The following is a 20,726-nucleotide window of genomic DNA, read 5'->3' as shown; positions in this document are numbered from 1 at the left end:
TGAGGAAAATATTATTTACTTCTACAACTTTGAATCTGTGAAGAAAAAGATTGACTCTTGTGAACTGTCTGGGTGTTTTCTTGTCATATGTTCCTTTGATCTTAGTTAAAATGGAGGAAGTAATTTTGTGTTGAGGTTTTGACTCATCCATCCAAGAATCACCCTCTTGGGGCCCCCCAAGAGGGTGATTCTTGCAAAACAATGTGTTGCTCCTTTTAGACAGACTTCAACTTTGCACTTCAGAGGGACTATATTTAGATATGTTCCAGTGCACCGTCACCCAGTGAGTTTTGAGTTATTTTAGCTTGTAGCAAGAGGGGAAATTATTTCTCAGACATCACAAGAATGACAAATTTGAAAACAAATACAAATGGCAACGAAGAGGATGCAAGTGAGTCAAATTTAATATTAATGCACTCCATAGAAAGAGGCAGAGTGTTTGGTTTTCACTTTTCCCCACCAGCGTCACCACCACCCACTCTTAACATCAACATGAGCTACTAAATCACACATAAAAATGTCAGTAAACTTGTACGTCATTTTTCCCCCCCCTCCCCTCACAGAATGTAGGTTTTTATCTGTGCAAAATAAAATACTTCAAGACTTGAGTGGATCAAACAAAACACAGATAAAACGGGGCAGAAAAAAAAAGAAAAGAAAAAAAAAAAAAAAAAAGGTATCGCCTCCGTGCGCTAACTGTCCAAGACAAATAAATAAATCCAACATCAGAAGGGGTGTGCAGAGGGATCAGCAATCAGGAAAAACAGGTGCTCTTTAAATTTTAAACATACACACAAGGATTGGCATCCTCTCAGTTGTAAGCAAAATTTCTGTCAGGCAATTCTGTAAATGAAATTTCTCATCTAGTGCAGCTTCGGGATTTCCTTAAATACAGTATATTTTCCTATATGTCCTAGTATTTCTCTCAGGTCGAGATAATTACTTTAATAACAAATGAGGAGACATCTGAGTATAGGAAGGCAAACTAAGTGGACTTGATGTGCTTTCAAAAGGAGCAGTAATCAGGATTCTGTTTGTTGGTGCTGGTTTTTTTTTTTTTTTTTTTCTATCACAGAGCTCACAGAACACATGCATTATTACAAGTTAAAGATTTACATTTTGGAGAAAGAAAAAAAAAAAAAAGAAAGAAATGTAGATAGTAAGGTTCTCTCCCAGAGCCTACAGTGTCCAGTCTCAACATTTAAGAGCTTGCACTCTCTTCTTAACATCCCCCTCACTCACTCGTCTTCGTCCTCCTCTTCCTCGCCGTCGGAGAGAGAGGCACAGGGGCGGATCTGGCGGTATCTGTCCAACCACTTCTCCACCATCTGGGTGACCAGGGGGTGGTTGCGGCGGCGAGAGCTCTTCTGCATGGCTGCCAGCATTCCTCCTTCTGTCACGCAGCAGTCCAGCCATTCCCGCAGCAGCTTTTCTTGCTGCTCCTCGTTGCCCATCTGAGTCCCAGACAAACGGGGAATATTTAAGACGTGAAAACTACTGGTGACCACAGTCATGCTTCACAAACCTACACAACCAATTCACGGCTGCATGCTGGAAGCAATTTGTGGTAACCTGACACCATAAGCTGCACATAAGCTTCATCGTTTTCATGTTTCCTTCAAAATGTACCCAGATTTTTGTAAAATTAGCATATTTGTTTAATATGATTTTATGTCTCCAGGTATGTTAAGTTTTCTGCTACACAAACACACCGATTGTAAGCTCAAACTATTCTGGTAACAGTTATGCGTAAAATGAACGAGTTCCTGTTAGCATGCAAGTAAATTTAAGTTCAATTTCACCCTGATTTTAATAATAAATATCAAGATAAATTCACAGAAAATAGAAAACTATCTCCAGCTGTTCATCAGACCATACCTCTTGTGCAGACAGGAAGTGAATGTGCAGCAGCTTCCTCTCGCTGTCCACCAGTGGCAAGAAAGTGACAGTGACATCATCGTCAGTATTGAGGTTGGCGCCCGCACCGCGATTGTCGTAGCCATCGTTCTCCATGGCTACCAGGGCCGAGAAGTGGCCCCGCGTGTAGCCCAGGGCGATGGGGCTCTTCCAGCAGAAACTTTGCTCCCATAACAGAGGCAGGTACACACCTGAACACACACACACACACACACACACACAGCAAGTCAGACCAGCTGGGAGCTAACGGAAGCCACGACACTGGAGCCACCTGGAAGGGACAGGCCCTGCAGCTGTACGCTGAAATTGCACCGTGTGTGAATGTCAGTTGGGGCCAAGCACCAACTCAGATCTGACCTGACATCAGAAGTGGCTGCGTTTCAGCTGACTGGAAACAACTGGGTCATTGTGAGCAGAGAGCAGCTCAGTGGTGCAGCCTGGTGCCCTGCTTCTTCAGGAGCACACCCTCCCCTCCCCTCTCCGCTCTGACTCCTGCCTTAACACTTGCTGCTCCAAATACACACTACCAATCAGCAGACACACAACATAGACTAAAGCTGTGGCTCCAGTTCCTCCCCAATTAATAACCTGTCAGACTGCACTCATGTACTGAGTCAGGTGTTGTACACACCTCGAGGTAGAATCAATGCACAGTCCACAAAGTGAGCCCAAGCAACTTAAAAAGGTCAGTTCATCCTAAATAGGTAATTTGGTGACCTGAAGCCATACACACAATTTTGGTTTTATTTTCCCAGGTTTTTCAGAGTGGATAAGATGTCTGCCTCCACTCTAATACAATAGAGGTGAATGGATTTTCTTTTGCAGGGCCGACAGCTCAGAAAAACTACAAAAAGTTATTTCATAGGGACTATTTCTTCAGGAGAAAGTGGCTCCAGCGAAACAGCTCCTATTGAGGTTTGTGAACAGTAAATAAAACCAAAACTACCTGCATGATAAGATGCCACAGGAGGAATGTGCTTTAAAGAATCACTCAAAAAGGAAAATATGTCTTATATAATTGTTCTTGTGTAATGTTCTATTAAGATCTTCCAGGTTTCTGCAAATGCCGTCTCACCTTGAAAACGAGTGTATCCTAACGTTTCCCCACGGAAACTTTTGTAGTATTTCACTCCGTAGACTATGATGGGTCTGCGAAGAATGTGTGCGAGAACAAAAATGTGGGTCTGCTCCAGGCTGGCCCCGGGCTGAGTGGGGAGGGAAAAAGAGACACAAAAAAAAATAAAAAACACACACACACACACATCATCATACAGTAGTCGTCATCATATAAACTTCCCCCAGTTGTACATTCAATATAAATATGACTAAAAATAGTGAAGAGGGCTGAGAATGCAAAGCACTGTGATCATATTGCAAAACAGAGTGTCCTGTACAGTGTGAACCTGAAATGCTGCAGCTCTGAGTGCGTCTACATGCCATCCTCCCTCTCCCTCTCCCTCTCTCTCTCTCCTTCTCCTTCTCATCTCTCAGTTGTACCATCTGAATAAGCAGAAAGCAGATTACATAACTGCTTTTAAATATACTACAGCTACAATGACATTTCATGTTAAAAAGGGGGCTTCAAAGTCATCCACACTTAAGGGATGGGATATGTAAAAGCTGATCTTATCCTTTGGCTCTCATCTCTCCGTCACTGCCAAAGCCTCAGATGAGGTTATCACATGGTAGCTTTTGCTGTGTTTGTTTATACTGCTGGTGGAGTGGCTCTCTGTGCTAAATGCCTGTAATCCCAAGGTCACATGTTGGGAAGGAGTGCTGCTTCAGCAGGCGTGCCAGCCACGCAGATGAGCTGTCTGTCAATCTGCAACTCCATCTTAGGGTATCTGTAATAACTGCTCGTCTCCTCCCTGTCATTCACACACGCCCCACCTTCCACAGTGCCGCTCTCTCGACCGTCTCCCCTTCAGCCCCATTGCAATTCACTTCACTGTCTTACATGAACGTTGATGAGCAGCACTCCAAAAGCATTAAGATAAGACAGTGCTGATACACACTGAGTGCTAAATTGCTTTCACCTTTTAGTGCATTTATGAATGAGTGAGCACGCTGACGGTGGAGGATCAGTGCAGTTAAAAGTTGGTTTCCATATTCAGACTTTTTAAACCACACAGTGCTGTCTCTCCATCAATCGCTTAGGTATTCATTTTGTTCCAAATCAAATTGGATTTTATGTTTTTTTTTTTAAACACTCGACTGTAACTGGAGGTTTGTCCATTAAATTACATTTTTATGACAGCCACTATAAGATTGTGGCTCATGCAAATCGCAGTGAAAAGACATGATGGAAACATAAAAAAATACCTAACTTGAACTCAAAAACACAAATCATTACTACTATGAATTTATTGCACAGTAAAAAGGCACCCTGGGGAGTTTTAAAATTTCCTGTGGTGCTATAAGCAGATCCCTGTTTTATTTGCATTTCCTGCTCTAAGAATACACACACATAATATAATGCAAATGTGTAGTGCATGCCAGCCAAGCTATTTCACCGATCTACTGACCAATGCAAACAATGCAAGTGTATAAGGAAATATAGAATAATGGAAAAAAATATCTGCTTCATAAATGATTCATGAGGAAGAAAATGAATTAAACGTGTGTATTAGGACTGAAGGACGGACACAATGTTTTAGTGAGTCACTAAATGTAAATATACATAACCGTGCTTGTTTACAAGAAAAATCTGCAGACTGCTTTTATCTTTTTTATCTTGGTATGTTGATGAAAACCAAACAAGGAGACAGTTTACAATTTGTTCTTTTGGTGCCAAAAATGAGGAAGTGAAGTTCCTGCATGTGTAAATGTGGACCCGGCAGTTTAATGATCTTTTAAATCAAGTTACAGTCAAATAATTACCATGGTGTCATTTCTATTGTTAAAATCACATTTGAATTTCCAAGCATGAAAAATAAATGAAACCTGCCATTTTGTCTGTGAGAACACGTCAATTTACATGCTGTATTTTCCAACCTCTATCCTCTAACACACTTTAACAGACCGGCCACACCATACTGAGCCAGTTTTCTGTCTTTCGATTGATAGTGGACTCGGGGAGGAAGTGAGTAAACCAGAAGGAACCTCATAATTACCTGGCTGGCCAAAGACAGGATGAACGCCCAATCCTCCTGCCACTGTTCCTCTCTCAGGGAGAAATGCAAACCGAAGCTCTGCGAGTACCACGACTCCCACTCCTTCCAGCGTGTGTAAAACCTAAAACAAAAGTTACATTTTAGACTATTTTTAAAGTTCATTTCAATCAAATGTTGGGTTTATGTCACCCTGCTTCTATAGTATTACTACTGTAGTGGTACACAGCACTTTATTTACCTTTTTACTTAACTTCTTCTAAATAACTATATCAGGCTCTTTTTAAGAAGATAAAAATAAACCTAGTCATGCATATTGATCGAAATCATCCACATACCCACTGCAACGCACATTGAAAAGGAGAACATCTCTTTCATCTCTTACTTTTACTAAGTAATCAAACCTACTGTATTTGAATGTATGAGAGAAGTTATGTAAATATCATGAGGAAATGCTTCTATAGCCTGCAGGTCAAACTCCAACAACATAACTGGCAGCATGACGTGGCTGTCCACTGGCAGCAACCTTTACTTTTCTCAAATTTCACTAGTATTTAGTGATGTCCTTAACCTATCTTCACCTTTACATAAAGGCAACATCTTTGTGAAGGAGTTACTTTTATGTTTTTTTTTTTAAATGTGTCAAATCTTGTTTGGGGCAAGTTGCAACTTTCACCTCGGTCTCACTCAGGCTTTATTTCCTTTGAAAATCTTTGCTTTTATGCTGACGACACAAAGCTCTTTTTGAATATGCAATCGAGCCTGCAAAGTTGAGGAGATTTTCAGGTGTCAAGTTTCATATTTCAGAAGTCAGTTCATTCAGATAATATTGGGTCAAGAAAAAAAGTCTAATTGTGTCAGATTTCTGTAAGAGTACCATTAACAAGCCTTTGGATTTGTGGCATATTGCATCATATTTCAAACATTAAAAAAAAAAAAAAAAAAAGCAGCTTCCTGGATTTATGTGACCATTGGGACTCTGATCAGAGATGGGTGTCTCACCAATGGGAGCAGTCATGCAGGCTGTCATGGAGGGTCTTGCGGAGGACAGAGTCCTTGTCATAGATGCCCCAGGTGGCCTGCAGAACAGAGTCCAACAGACAGTCTCCGGCCGTGCGGTTCCATAAGGCATACAGGCGACTGTCCAGGCGCGTGCCCAGCTCCAAAGACCAGTTGATGACAGGAGATTCCTCTTCCAACTCTATACACAGTAAGACAAACAAGACGAAATGCATTGTGGGTATGTCATACTCTGCACTAAAAAGTAGAGAGAACAGGATATAATTTCTTAAGTTTATCCTTTTAGAACAAACATAATTAAATGGGGATTTTAAAAAAATTACCAACTGAGAGTCTTTAATCTATCCACAAGAACACTCAGCATGGGAGCATAGATGCTGTGTTGAGCATTAAAGATGTGCAGCTGCTGCAGCGAGTTGTTATGGAGACAAATTGAGCATTGCAAAGCCTGCTTTCCACATTTTTCTTTCCTCCTGGAATATTATTAAAAACACACCTTAACTGATTCCTCAGCTACTTTCCATGCAAAACCCAAAAAACCCAGAACACCTCTCCTCTGTAATCCAGTTTATAGAGGCTTAAATAGGTCACAAGATTTCACTTGTATCTTCAGTACAACACAGAAACGTAAATGTATGTTCACAAACATTCACACAGAGTCCTGGGAGTGTGTCACTAGTTAAGTGTGTGGGAGGAAACCAGTGAGCTCAAATAACCTAATAAGAAAGAGGACAGAAGATGAAGCAGGAGGCAGTGAGCTGCCTGGAGAAGAGAAGAGCACAAGAGCAGATGTTGGTTTTTAGACACAAGCTCCTTCCATAGCTCGGCCAGATCGTGAATCACAGGCATTCAAAACCCGGTATGTCTGAACACATGCGACTGGACTAACATGAATGCAGAAGTGGGACACATGCAGATACCAGATACGGACATAAATAAATCTTGGGTACCTTTCTGCACATCCCGATCCAACACCTCATCAAACAGCTTCTCTTGGACAGCAGGCGGCAGGTCCTCTATATCTGCAAAGACACATGGGAAAGATATTACGTTTTCATGCTCATTATAAGCTAATGGTACACTGCACCAAGGACAGGAGAAATGCTACAGTAATGACACACAGAGGGGATATTCTTTGCAATTACATTCACTGGCTGACATTTTGTCAATGGCACACTGTAAACACAAGCTCTGTGCAGCATGTTGTGTTTCTGTGTGAGTATTGAACTGTGCACACACAAAGCCAGAACACTGGTGGCCATTCTCTGGCTCAATAGTGAATGGCACTGGCTTTGTCTGAAAGAGAGAGAGACACACAGAAATTGAGGGAGAGTGCCTTGCAGCTGGCCTCGGGCCAAATTCAGTCTGCAAAGAAATATTTGGCATAGCACGGGGGGGGGGGGGGGGGGATCATATCTATCAGTGAAGCCTGCATAATCTTTCATCCCAGCGGCACTGCCAGCTTGGAATCACAATACAACTGGTAGTTCTGAAAAGCAAAGTGCATGTCATTTCAGCGAAGACATTACGCCACAGGGACAGGACACAGAGCCGCTGTTTCTCTGAGCTATGCGGCACAATAAGGCTGAGCGTCATTCTTCCAATTCTCCAGTGAGGGGGAAAACAGTTAAGATCTCACACTGAAATGCTGCGCATTTAAACTATTTAGAGGAAAATTCTTGAAATGTGCATGAAATATAAGCATGAGTACAGTATCCAAAATTGCTAAATAAATTTTTCCCTGGCAGAGCGAGTACAACTTGTGATATTCAACACCAATTGTTCAGACTGGTTGTTGGGGTGGGAGGGGGTTGTTTAATTTGTGGTGTATTTTGAGAAAAAAAACTTTTTTTTCCTGGCAGCACAGGCTAATAAAGCTAAATAAATGCATGGAGGGATAAACAGCGGTGGTGTTATATAACACATATGCAAGGAAGACCAACAAGTGAAGTTATGTCATCGTCAATATGTCACAGGTACCTGCAGGCAGCGTGAAGGTGACCAGGTCAGTGAGGAAGTAACAGGCGAAGTCTCCTTTGCGTTGATGTAGTGAAGCTGCAATTTCCCTGCGGATCTGCTCCGTCAGCTCGGGACACACCATGGAGGGGATGCACTTAGCTGCCTGCTGGTTCACCTTAAAGACATACACATCTAACTTACTTTCATTCATTCCCACATGACAACTGAGAACCACCATGTTTCCATATACAAACCATTTGTTGACACGATTACAAGGGAATATCAAGACCATGAACATATGAAATAATCACCCACTATTACTATTTATATACAAGTGCATTATTGTATGTATTTAGTATATTAAGGATTAAATTCTGCAGTACACAGTGACTGGTTTGACAGTGCAGCCCTTTGTGACTCTCTTAATCGTTGCCTGCCCTCCTTGCAAACCACATCAGCTCTGTGGCATCACGTCCATTAGGAACCAGTGACAGGACTGCAGCCAGGCTAATCCTCCACCTAATCCTCAAAGTGCACTTCCGCTGTAATTATAGGCATTACAGGCATCTGCTATATATCGTCTACTCTGGCGCAGAACAATTATAGACTGACATGGGAGACAAGGAGGAGTCCAGAATAGCATCAAAATTACAGGAGCAATTCTGACTTCTTGTGTAGATGACAAAATATATTGTCAGACTTTTTTACAATGCCTTTTCTATAAGATGATACATGTCTTCATATAAGCCTTAAATGAAAATTTGCATTCTGATTCTGCTGCTTGGTGTGTTCTATAATGTGTGTTGAAAAGGTTTAATAGAGGCACGAGCTGTTAAATAAACTAACAGTACATTTTGGGTCCACTTGCTTAAAGAGTTTTAGTTCACACAAGTTAGTAAAACCAAGCATTCTTACCTCTGTTAGCAGGATGGCTAACATGTCCTGCCTCTGGAAGCGAATAGCCAGATGGACCAGGGTGAAGCCCACATCAAACGCTGAGGACCGGTTGAGGAGCTGCACCTCGTCAGCGGTGAGTTGCCGGGCGATGTCGCCTCCAGACGACTTGTAGGCTTCCACTGCCGCCAGGTCTCCCTCCACGACGCCTGCATCAGAGGGAGGAGAGGAAGGAAGGTCAGAAAATAGGAAACAAATGTTGGCACTGGAATATAAAGCTGCATCAGGGCCTGAATATACTAGTGCAGTTGCTCTTCCAGGAATTCATAAACACAGGCTATTGAAGTCAGACGCAGTTGACACACATCTATATTGTTTACAATCTATCTTTAAAGGAACAAAGAACAGTTGGTGTTCAGAAAAAACAATCCATACTCAACAGCTGTCTCAACTTAAACTGCAAGTCTGTACACAAACCGCTGCTGACAACACAAGGCATATTCACGCCATTTATAACCACGAGGAAAGACTATTATATTAAATATTAGAAATGTGTCACAATATAAGGCAATACATGCAACAGCATTACAAATAACAACCTCTGAATAGACCATAAAGATGACTCAACCCCTGTGTAAACATCATAACCTTCCTGCAGGTAGTGTTTATTGCAGGGCTGTTGTATAAGACTAGCTAGGTGTACCTAATACACTGGCGACTGAGTGTGTGTGAATCTACGATGCCAAATACTAGTGTTTTCTGTTCAAACACATCTGCAAAGAAAATAAATTAATGTAGAAAGACATGGGAATCCTTTTAAAAGAGGCCTTTGCTTTGTAAATGGATTAGACCGGCTCTTGGAGCTGCTCCAACTCCATGTCCCTGCTTGTAATAGAAACAAGATGTAACAGACAGCTTGCCATGTTCAATGAGGGAGGTACAGAAATATCCATCAAACTGTGCTAACTCATCATACTGTTCTCGGTCACAACCAATTAATATTTAAATCTGGAGGGAATTTGCATGGAGAATTCAACTAGAGGAAAAGAGTTAAATGTAAAAAGAATTCCGAGTGAACAGAGCGCTCCAGCTCTTGACGTCAATCCACAGTTCAGATGACCTCTAGATGTTGCCACTAGCTAACCCAGTGTGAGAACAGTTATCACACTGTCGGGCTACAACACAGCAGAACAGACAGAGCAGTGTAGCTCATAATGCAGAGCTATCAGAGAGCTGTGTCAGACAGAGGACAGCCTGTGCAGATTAGCGTCCCCCCCCCTCCCCTTTTGGACATTGTAGTCTCAACATCTGTTGTGAGTGAAATGAGCGGCAGCTAGGCAGCACAGTAAACGCTGCAGCGCTGGCTAATTTGACCATATTGCCTTATGTGAGGATGTTCTCTTTGGCAGGGCAGAGGACAGTTACCTTGAGAGAACCTTGATTTGAACACGCAAAGAATGGCAGGTCTCCCTTTTAAACATGCTGGGTGGTATTTTGCAAAGACATTTCCATAAATAGATACCCAATGATTTTGGCTGCATTGTAGCTACTGCCATGCTGGACACAGTATAAAAAAAGTAAACAATACAGTGAACTGTTTTGAAGGTGGTTTGCTTGGTTTAGGTCAGAGCTGTCATAATAAAAAAAAACAAGACTCCTCATATGTAGGGCATTCTCACTATGAAAGTGTCAATATTAAGTGTGATGCTAATATGTGATATTTCACATTGCAAAAAACACCCTGATGACGGCCTTACACCAAAACACACTGGTGAAATGAAAAAGATTCTTTTATTTAGTCAGCTAGTCTTGCTGATTTGTTTTTCCACATTTGGTCCTTTGGTACCAGAGATGCCAAACAAAAATGGCAGCGGCATCCTGATGACCTAAAAGTTAAGGTGCAAATCACAAAATGGCAAATTTCCATGGTTCAATTCCAGCCAAGGAGCTGTGTTGCATGTAATACACCACTCGCACTCTACATCTTTGTTTCCTGTCTACCTCTATGCAATCCTATCTAATAAAAGAAAGAAAAGGAAAGCCAAAAGGAAATAGAACAATTGTGGACAGTGGAAAACAACAAATGTAAAGAATTAAAGTTTTAAAATATGAAATAGGAGGTTATGTTCAAAAGACGCAGTTTGATTTACAGTTCTCAGTCTCATTTAATTTCACAAATTAATTTCTTGTTACCATTTTTTTAATCTTCAAGAACCCCTTGAGGTTCCCTGGGCATACTGCATGTGAAGCTGTTCGAGGGTTTGGCAGTTGCTTCCTTTTACATTAACTTCTCATTTACTAACTGCCACAGTGCTATTGTGTGAAGGTTACTACATAATGTGTACTTCACAATATTAATAGTGTCAACCTCTTATGCTGGAATCAGTCTGTACAATATCAGTCTTCAAAAGAGCCAACCAGTCCAGTCAGAAATGGGCCATCCAAAACATGAGGCATGACAGCATACAATGGCACCAGGCGACCAATTCTGAACCAAAAGGCGCCTCGTCGTTTAACAATGTTGACGACAAGACAGTGCTCATGTCACGATCCCAGAAGTTTGTCTCTGTCCTTCCTGTCCAATCACCTTTGCACATCATGCAGGTTGTGAAAGACTGTAAGCTAATATTAGACACAGTTTACCGCATGGTCAGACATGTCCACAATAAACTACTGTAATATGACATAGTGAACAGCTGGAGAAACATTTGTCTTGTGTTGTTGTGGTTGTTTGAACCAATCACATTATAACTCACTACGAAACTTTAGAGCCCAAAAAAGAGTTAATAGTAGTTGTGACCACACCCTACAAGCTGATATAATTTTAGGTATGATTTTGTAGTTATGAGTGGCGGATCATTTCGAGTGCTTGAAGGCAATACTTGTGGCAATCCACAATGTTTTTTTTTTTTTTTTTTTATATATAATCACACTAATCACATAAACTGCACACATCATCATCACGAGCAAAATCAAACTATGAGCATAATGTGTTTATACAAACTAGCATTATCTGCAATTTCAAGGCTCACCAGTTATAGTCTTTGATAAAACAAAAGAACAATATTACACAAACAGAGTCTGCTTCCTTTGGTGGGAACGCAGAATCAATGGGATCATCTGATTTTGGCCCAAACGCAGAGCTCTGAAAAAACATTAAACCAGAAATGTGGGGAAACAGTAGAGCAAAGAGAGATCAAGTTGTGAGACCTGAGGAAGTGCTTGGCTTGGTCATAATGTGCTGCTTGGCTCAGGCACTTCCTCCATCTACAAACACTTTGAAGAGCCAAACTGTAGCACAAGCAGCATAACTAAAACAAGTCAGCTGACATAGCATGAACAAAGACACAGCAGGAGCAAGAATCAAAATCAAAAAGGCAGTTAAAGGCCTAAAGGTACATGTAGGACATATGTGAGAAAAGAAACTGTGCCACTGTCACCTAAGAGTAATGTTTTCTGTTCCTCAACAACAAGCTCAAAAGGGCAACCAGTGCAAAGGTCATTAGGACACTGATCATGTGCTGACTTCATGCTTTTTTGCTTTTTTTGTTGACTGGTGTACATGTCTTGTCAAGGCTATTTTTGCCTCCTGGGGGCCCCTCCTCAGCACATAAGCACCACTGTTTACAGGGTGTGTTGACTGCGAGCCAGGAGAGCCTCTGGTCTGCAGGCTCCACTCGCCCTGCACTGCCCAGACGGCCCATTCATCCCCACCGGCTGGGAAGCACTCACACCCTCTCAGTTTCTCAAAGGCTCTCTCTCAGTGTCACAGCAAGGACAGCTAGGGGTTCCGTGATGAGTTGGATCAAATTCCCACTAGCCATTTAGCTACACATCTTTATTACGCTGCCATTCAGCATCATTTATGCTTTGTTGATGATGAGTATCATCTCACTACAGTGGAGAGTTTCCACCTGAGAGCACCACCTGGTGAAATGAAACCTTCTCACAGAGCTTGCCAAGCCCTCTTTTTCCAAAATTCCCATTGTACTCTAATATTTGGAATCTAAACAATTAGACATTTTGTCATTCATTAATAAAACACCAAGTGGATAACACCACTCTGCAACCTTGGCCTTCATAGGGTGAGGCTCCATCTGCTCTGTAATAAAACAGAAGTAAGCGGAAACTAAATGTTTGGCCTTGGGGACAAAAACAATCAAAGTGTTGCCTCTGACTGGAGCAACTCACTCTGTCATTACTCAGCATGACATCATGGGAGGAAACAAAAAACTGGCGCGACAATAGTTATGTTTTTACAGGGAAAAAATTGGGGCACGGGTATGGATTCTTTGTACCAGTAAAGCTATTCAGGTGAGCCACAGAGGGAATGAGGGCAATAGTATTCTCACACATAATCCAAGCCCAGTAAATACTTTGACTATTTGTCATCATTACTGAGGAATGCATGGGACACACTACAAGCAAAGAATGTAAAAATTAAAGCCCCATCCATCTGCATTATTGTGCAATCCACTTATCATTTTTTTATTTATTGACAGATAATTTTATCTTGAAAATGCTAAGTTATGTGAAAAATGACATCATCCTTATGTCTTTAAATTCCTTGTTTTGTCCAACCAACTGTCCACATCCCCAAAATATATCACTTACAATAATATGATATAGTGAAAATGGATTAATCTATTATCTTAATTACTGTGGATTTATTTTCTGCAAATCAACTAATCATTTAATCACTTCAGCCCACATAGGAGTGACATGCAAAGACATAAGAACTCACCAGCACATGCATTGAGGAACAGCCAGTCTGTTTTCCTCATTCTGTTTCTAATCTGCTTTAGCTTCTTGAAGTCGACCTCTTGCTCCTCTTTGCTGCTCATGGCTGCAGCTGCAAGCTCTATCCTCTGGAAGTCCATTTTAACATTGTCTTCCCTCTTGGGCATAGGAGGTGACCTCCTTTGGCCCTGGCCTCCACTGCAACTGCCTCTCCACCGAGCCCTGTCCTGCTCATTGATCAAGGGTGACGGCTCCGCAGACTCTGCCAGCTCTATAGCTTCCTGGTTGTTGGGCTTGGGGTGGTCACACACCACACACTTTGTAGTTTTGGGCCAGTTCTGGTAAGTACAAGCTGTGCATGTCCAGTGCTGCTGGTGCGTGTTGAGTCTGTTTCTGTCATTGTACTCCTCACAGGTGTCCACAGGTGAGTGGAGGGCAGGACGGCAGCCTGCGTTGGAGCCTGAAGTCTGTGGGGACTCAGTGGGGCTGCTGGTCCTCGGACGCTGACACAGGCACTGCGTGCAGCGGATTGCACGAGGCCAGTTCAAGTAGGTGCACATCTGGCAGGACCACTTACTGGCAATCTCAGCCATGCTAGCAGACCTAACCCTTGGCCTAGCACTGGAGTCAGGGCAGATGAGGAGGCTGCTGCCACTCTCAGTTCTGGGAGGGTCCCACTCTACACTGGGAGCCAGATCAGGGCTGTTCTTGTAAGGTTCCTCTGTGATGATGGGACCCATCGACCTCTGTGCACGGCACATAGTGCACTTGACCGCAGATGGCCAGTTTTCATAGGTGCAGTAGTCACAAGCCCACTTGATCTTCTGTTCCGTCATTGTGGATCGCTTTGGTTGGTCACACTGTGGTGATAAATGTAGCCAGATGTGAGTCATAAACAGAAGTTTTGGGAATCATCTTGAAGGTCAATAAATATGATAAAATAGTTATGTACTTGAGATACATAAATCAAGTGAAGAGATTGCACTGAGTTATTCCAAGTATGTGTTCCAGCAGTTTGTAAACTAACTTGCATCTGGTCGGGCATCTTCAATGACACTGGCAGGCTGAGACTGTATTGTATTGTTATTGAAAGACTAAAATGGCCTGTCAGCTATTTATTATCGATCACAGTATATGCGTGGTAAAGAGCCTGGCTTTAATTCACTTGAACGGGTGGCTTTGCTGCATTACCATGTAGTAATGTTTCAGTCTTTAGTGTTAGCTTGCTAGCTGGTAGGCTAACCACACAGCTAGCATTCATAGCCACCGTCAATTTTAACAATTACCGAACATTTCATAAAACGTACAGTCCTAGGACATTTAATTAACGGGAACATTTGAAGAAAATATGACAAACTCTTACCGTTTTGCGGCTGCGCTCGTTTCTCAAGTGCTGCTGAAAACCACAACAAACCCTTCTTGTCCAGTCCCCCCTCCTCCTCCTGCTCTATCAAACCTTTCCCAATCCGAGTTATTTGGACCCTTTGGCCTCTCACATTTTTACCTTTATGGACACATTAACCTCTCGCAGAATAAACCACACCTTGGCAAAGCCTGTGTACTCCTCGAATCATGGTATAAATCCGCGACACTCCATGGTTTACATTGCCTCCGTGTTGTTTAATGGCGGCGACAGTGAGACAAATGAGTAGCAGAGCCAAAATAAACGCTAGCCTGCCTTCGTCACCAATCATCTGGCTCAGCGCTCAATGCGATTGGATGAAAGACAGTACTGTGGGGCCTTCAGAGCCCATCGGAAATATTACAACCTCTGATGAACGAAAATTTATGAGAAGTTCAAAAGAATGGGGTCATCTGATTTTCAGGGGCAGAAAAGGTCTTTACTATGTTGCTCCAATTCTTTTTCTATTTGCTGAGATTTGGGCCTGTCATGTTTAGTCTCTACTGTGAAGCATGCCATTTTTATATTATGCTAAAAAAAAACATTAACCTCTGGGGCGGGTGACCACACGATTCTAAAATATCCGAGCTTTTTAGAACCAGTAAAAGCTTCATTACTCATGGTGATTGCGGGGTGAAATTGTGTCACTTGATTTTTATAAATAAAACGAGAATCTAGATGTTGTAGACAGCAAATGAATCTAAACAAGTCTAAGGAACAATTTTTATGTACAGAGAAGGGGATAATCCACAAGCCCTTTATTACTTTTAATTTATTTTACACCAAAGTGAAACACTATTACGAGATTTCATGGACATAAATAAACAAGTACATGCTTGTCTTGGATTACAAAAGAAATTTTGGTCGGTTATGAATCACCTTTTATTGACCTCGAGGTTACATCAGTGGTTATTTTAAGATGTTGGTATTTTACTAGGTACACAAATATACATACATATATAATTTTAAATTAATGTCTTATGTGTATCATTATGTTTGAAACAAATGCCGAAAGAACAATTAAAAATAGATTTATTGTGACAGGGTTCCTATATTTTTTTGGACACGCCTCCTGTCAAAACGTCACATCTAAAACATGGCAGCTTACTTGAGTCGGTTACACCACATTTCGCTCCACGTTTCTAACGTGGAGAAAATAACCAACGACCTCGTCTCTAAGTTCAAATTTAATTTGTTTGCTACCAGACTAACCGAAAGGTCCAGGCAGCTGGCTTTCAGAAAAGGAGCGGCAGTTTTCGTCGTGAATGAGAGACCAAACCAGAGCAGTGTGAAAATGAATGGAGAGCTGCTGGGCATCACAGACAAACATTCACCTGATACACACCGGGTCAACTCGGGGAAATGCAACCAGGAGAATTCCACGAAATGTCTGTTCGATGTCAGCCCACATTATTCGGTGGATACTGTAAGCAACGTGTGTTTCGAGGTGGAGGATGTGGAAAGGTCATTCAAGGCTCTTCGCCATCTGGGCTGCAATTTCCTGGTGCCTCCCACCACAGTTCAGGACGAGGGCGGTCTTGTCACCTACTTGGTGGTTAAATCCATTGTGGGGAATGTGTGCCACACACTAATCGACAGGACCAAATATGAGGGAAACTTCTTGCCTGGGTTTGATGTTGTTGAAAAGAACAGCAGCTCAGAAGAAGAGGACAGGTCTTGTCCAGTCACACATTTTGACCACATAACTTATGCCTGTCCCAGGAAAACCACCCACCAGGTCATGAGGTGGTATGAGCAGCTTTTTGGTTTCCAGAGGTTTTTCATTGATAGGTGAGGATCTATGGGCATTTATAGTCATACTCTTTATTTTGTTTAATGTGATGTCAGCAATAAAGACGACTGTTTCTTCTTCTGAGTAGTGAGGAAGATTTGGACGAAGGTTTTGTCATAAACCAGGAGGGCATTGGACTGCGTCTTACCGCCATGGAGTACTGGAAATGCAGCAAAGCAGGCATCGTTCTTCCCTCTGTGGACAAAAAAGAGCCTGATTGCAAGTTTGTCATTGCAGAATCACTGCCTGAACAAGGTAACAGCAGCCACTCCCATCCTTCAACGTATTTAAATTCTGCCATCATTTCTGATCTCACAAGTCCTGTGTCACCGTCTGCTCGCTCTAATTTCAGGCAGGAACCAGGTCGATACCTTCCTGGAGGAGCACAGGGCCCCAGGGATCCAGCACATTGGGCTGTACACAAAAAACATTGTTTCTACTGCACATACAATGGCTGAAGCTGGTGTACAGTTTTTCTCCCCTCCTCCCGCCTACTACACCAAGGTTTGAGCGACTCTTTCAGACCAGTAATGACTCGATTACTGCAAGACTTAACCCACATTTTATCCAGCAAGTCAAAAAGGGTATTATATAGTATGTGTGAATAAACAGACACAGGCGACAGATCAGGGTTGTCTTTAGACAACGACATTGCAAGGCTGCACTGTTCTTGTGAAACTGAATCACTTCCTCTAAGTCAAAAAGGAAACTTACTACAAGCACTGACTTAGTATAATAGTAAATTAACATTACTTTTCTATTATTTTGTGTGTCATTTCTGTATGAGTCTCTCACTATACATGTACGGTCTTTTAACAAGTCAGTTTCCATGGCTGATTATTACATTAAATAATAGAAATATGCAGGTTGTATTTACAAGCATATCATCTTCTACCTTGTTTATTAACACTTTTACCTATGCTGTGTTGTACTGTGACAGGTGGGAAAACAGCAGGAAATAGAGGCTGCAGGACACAACCCCCAGATGCTGGCGCAGCATGGCATTCTCCTGGACACAGACCTGCACCAGGATCTCTCATCAGAGAAAGCATCCAGTGAAAACAGAAGGTGAGAGGCAATAAAGAGCCATAAACTTGTCTCACACGTCAGTGTTTTTTTGTTTTTTTTCTTATAGAGGTTCTTGCAGGTGTCAAGCATATTAATGATGGTTTCTAGCCGTTTCCTCACTGTTCTGGATAATAAAATTTGAGCAGCTCAAAGATCATTATTTTGGTAAGTATTAAAAAACAACATATTCCATGAGTCATAGGCACATAATCACAGTCAGAGCCTCATGAGAGCCTTAGTAGTTAAATGGTTTTTTATTCTTGTCAAAATGACAAGATGTTCAAATTTTACCGTCCAGTACAGTAGCAGATTTCCGCTGACCATGGAATATGGACAGAAAACCTCAGGAAATGTTTTATTTTTATTTTTATTTTTTTTTTTTAGAAAAAATGACCAATGTCCATGAGAAATTCCATCTAGCAGTGAAAGCTATGAGAACAGAGGCTAACCCAGATGTGAAATGCCTCATGTAAGATCAGCCAAGTGTCCTCAACTTGTTATCGTCTATTTCCAGATACCTTCTCCAGGTGTTCACCAAGCCCATCTTTGCAGAGGACACATTCTTCCTTGAGCTGATAGAGCGAAGAGGGGCGACGGGTTTTGGCGAGGGAAACATCAGAGCGCTGTGGAGGTCGGTGCAAGCCTACATGGAGAATGAGAGGGGGGGTTCTCAAGGAGAGGGATCCCCAAAAACTGTTCACACTGCTCAGTATTAGTCACTCCAGAAATTATTAACTGAGGTTATTTTATTGAATGTGTTTTTTATATATATATACCAACGTGAGAGAAAAAAATATGTAAGATATAAAAAAGATGTAAAATATGACTGAACAGATAAAAACTGCATCGTGAACAAAGTACTTCAAAAACAGATGTTACATACTATGCTTGAAACGTGACAACAACATAAATACACTTGCTGTAAAAGAATGTCTTTGTTTTATTTGTGTTTCACTGCAAAGCAACTGATGACTCCAGAGCTCCTCAATAAATTTGTAACTCACAGCGGACTGTGAAAACCAATTACTACAAAATAATGTGCTCAGTGTTTCTTCGAATGCTTGTGGGCCAAACTTCACAATAAGAGTTCTTGAAATCTCTCAGGTCATCTTAGGTAAACATTGCCAGCGGTTTTCGTACTTTCCTGGACAATTTCTATTTCATGGTACCTTGTACTTTTCCCCTACAACATTTGAGACGGAAATGTACTTTTTACTCCACTACATTTATAGTTACTAATATTTACTTTGCAGATTCTGATTTTACAAACCTTTTATATACTTGATGTACTAGTAGAACTATATTACTGCTATAGATCAGACAATAATATATAATCATATAAAGTAATATACCACTCACAGATGTAATTTTTATTCATAATGAGTCCTTTAACTTTTGATATGTGAAATACATTTTGATAATAATAATTACAAACTTTTACCTTTTTTTGATTTTGAATGCTGTAATTAAATGAGCTGAACACTTCTCTCATTATTGATGCCATGTTACAGATTAAATTACATAGAGTAGGTACACTAAAAGGCTGCTTACATGTTCATCTAGATTTTCACCCCTACAGTATTTAGATTGAAAATGTAGCCCTATCTAGGATTATTAGTTATTTTTATTAGTTGACTTTATCATATAAACATTAAAATCACTGTTCTGAGCTAAGGCGCCCCTTTTTTCTCAATAACTCACTCATACAGTCACTCATGAACCGTTACTAGAGGAACAGCTGCACCTCTTTCAGATGCTGCGGAGGTTTTAGCGATATGCATGCTTTGGCAAAAACATGGCTTTAGAGCCTCTTAGAAGGGATCTTCAAACCCACAGAGATGTGCCAGTTCAATTAACTTGACTATAAACATTATAGGCAAGGATTAGTGGGATAGATGAGAAGCAGTGAAAATTTAGATGGCGTTCCATGAAAGCCATATGCTCTTTTTATGTCCTGACTGTAGTTACAGTATCCCATTGAGTAACGCCGGAGAATAATTTTCAACCACAAGCTTCAAAAAGTCAGTTTGTAAATGCATGTACTTCTGCATTTTGACAAGTGGTGTCAGTGTTCTTCTTTAACTCAAGTGTCGCCCTCTTGGCAAAGGTAAACTTTTAGAATTGACTGTATATTGGATTTGTGCCTACTAATAGAACATTTCTGATTCTAAGAGTGACTATCAAACAAGAAATACTACATACAGAACACTGTAGCTGTACTCTTCATTCAGCTTTGGAAGTAATTTGTGGACTGACTGCATTCGTTTAAAATTATAAATGAACACAAATTGTTAAATCTTAAATCATAAATGGGGAGTTTTGTCAGGGAGGGGAAAGATTAACTGTTCATTAAAGTTGAGGAGGGATGGCTCCTGTAACAGGAGTGCTTTAGCCATCTGTCTGCAGCCAGTGTGAAACACAGATGGCATTCAGCATTCTGCATGGGGTCGCAGTACTGGGAGTTGGAAGATCACCTCCTATTTACTGTTTACCATATGGTAACTACAGTTACATTAAGAAAGTCAAAAGACAAAGTCAAGACAAAATAACTATATAAGCCATTACCCTTCAGTTCAATCTTTTGGCCTCTTTGTGGCACTATGATTGGTGGATACTGCCCCCTATGGTTTTTTACAGTCATAACACACACTGCCAAAGTTGTTGAACTGCAAGACTCCTAATCCTGTATAATAAGCTGTTTTGATCATCTTCTTCTCAAAGATTCATCTTTGGCCTTTTTGGACAACAAAACACAACATTCAAAGTTTGCTATGACATATACTCTGACTGCTGAAGGGGTTAAAAACAACTTGTCACCCCCCCC

At 41.3% G+C, this 20,726-nt stretch overlaps 2 protein-coding genes across 3 annotated transcripts; one reads left to right on the top strand and one right to left on the bottom strand.

Annotated features, from left to right (window-relative positions):
- Positions 1 to 386: 386 nt before the first annotated feature.
- On the bottom strand, positions 387 to 15,304 carry zranb1a (zinc finger, RAN-binding domain containing 1a). 2 transcript variants are annotated; one of them, XM_023413379.2, is made up of 10 exons: positions 15,004 to 15,304; positions 13,645 to 14,500; positions 8,922 to 9,109; positions 8,028 to 8,181; positions 6,998 to 7,069; positions 6,030 to 6,228; positions 5,031 to 5,151; positions 2,993 to 3,122; positions 1,879 to 2,108; positions 387 to 1,454 (listed from the first exon to the last, which is right to left on the bottom strand). In XM_023413379.2, the coding sequence occupies exons 2-10, from the start codon at positions 14,474 to 14,476 to the stop codon at positions 1,239 to 1,241; spliced, it is 2,142 nt and encodes a 713-aa protein (XP_023269147.1). In that variant the 5' UTR covers positions 14,477 to 14,500; positions 15,004 to 15,304; the 3' UTR covers positions 387 to 1,238. The 2 variants fall into 2 exon arrangements, with proteins under 2 accessions (XP_023269147.1, XP_087031992.1); XM_087175866.1 differs by having other exon boundaries at positions 15,184 to 15,298.
- Positions 15,305 to 16,123: 819 nt separating this feature from the next.
- Positions 16,124 to 18,832, top strand: hpdl (4-hydroxyphenylpyruvate dioxygenase-like). Its single transcript, XM_023413377.2, has 5 exons — positions 16,124 to 16,833; positions 16,923 to 17,089; positions 17,187 to 17,338; positions 17,775 to 17,902; positions 18,417 to 18,832. The coding sequence occupies exons 1-5, from the start codon at positions 16,139 to 16,141 to the stop codon at positions 18,616 to 18,618; spliced, it is 1,344 nt and encodes a 447-aa protein (XP_023269145.1). The 5' UTR covers positions 16,124 to 16,138; the 3' UTR covers positions 18,619 to 18,832.
- Positions 18,833 to 20,726: the final 1,894 nt, after the last annotated feature.

The sequence above is a fragment of the Seriola lalandi genome, unplaced genomic scaffold (assembly GCF_002814215.2).
Source record: "Seriola lalandi dorsalis isolate HSWRI2012SDOR001 ecotype SW California unplaced genomic scaffold, Sedor1 jcf7180002054516, whole genome shotgun sequence".
In the NCBI taxonomy this organism is placed as follows: domain Eukaryota; kingdom Metazoa; phylum Chordata; class Actinopteri; order Carangiformes; family Carangidae; genus Seriola; species Seriola lalandi.
Note: the sequence above shows the minus strand (reverse complement) of the source record. Positions and strands in the feature narration are given on the sequence as shown.

Coding starts and splice junctions, on each gene's coding strand:
- zranb1a (XM_023413379.2), bottom strand. CDS start 14,476: ATGACGGAACAGAAGATCAAGTGGGCTTGTGACTACTGCACCTATGAA. Junction 9,110..13,644: donor GTTCCTCAATGCATGTGCTG/GTGAGTTCTTAT, acceptor CCTCTGATGCAG/GCGTCGTGGAGGGAGACCTG. Junction 7,070..8,027: donor CACCTTCACGCTGCCTGCAG/GTACCTGTGACA, acceptor GTGTCTTTGCAG/ATATAGAGGACCTGCCGCCT.
- hpdl (XM_023413377.2), top strand. CDS start 16,139: ATGGCAGCTTACTTGAGTCGGTTACACCACATTTCGCTCCACGTTTCT. Junction 16,834..16,922: donor CAGAGGTTTTTCATTGATAG/GTGAGGATCTAT, acceptor TCTTCTGAGTAG/TGAGGAAGATTTGGACGAAG. Junction 17,090..17,186: donor AGAATCACTGCCTGAACAAG/GTAACAGCAGCC, acceptor CTCTAATTTCAG/GCAGGAACCAGGTCGATACC.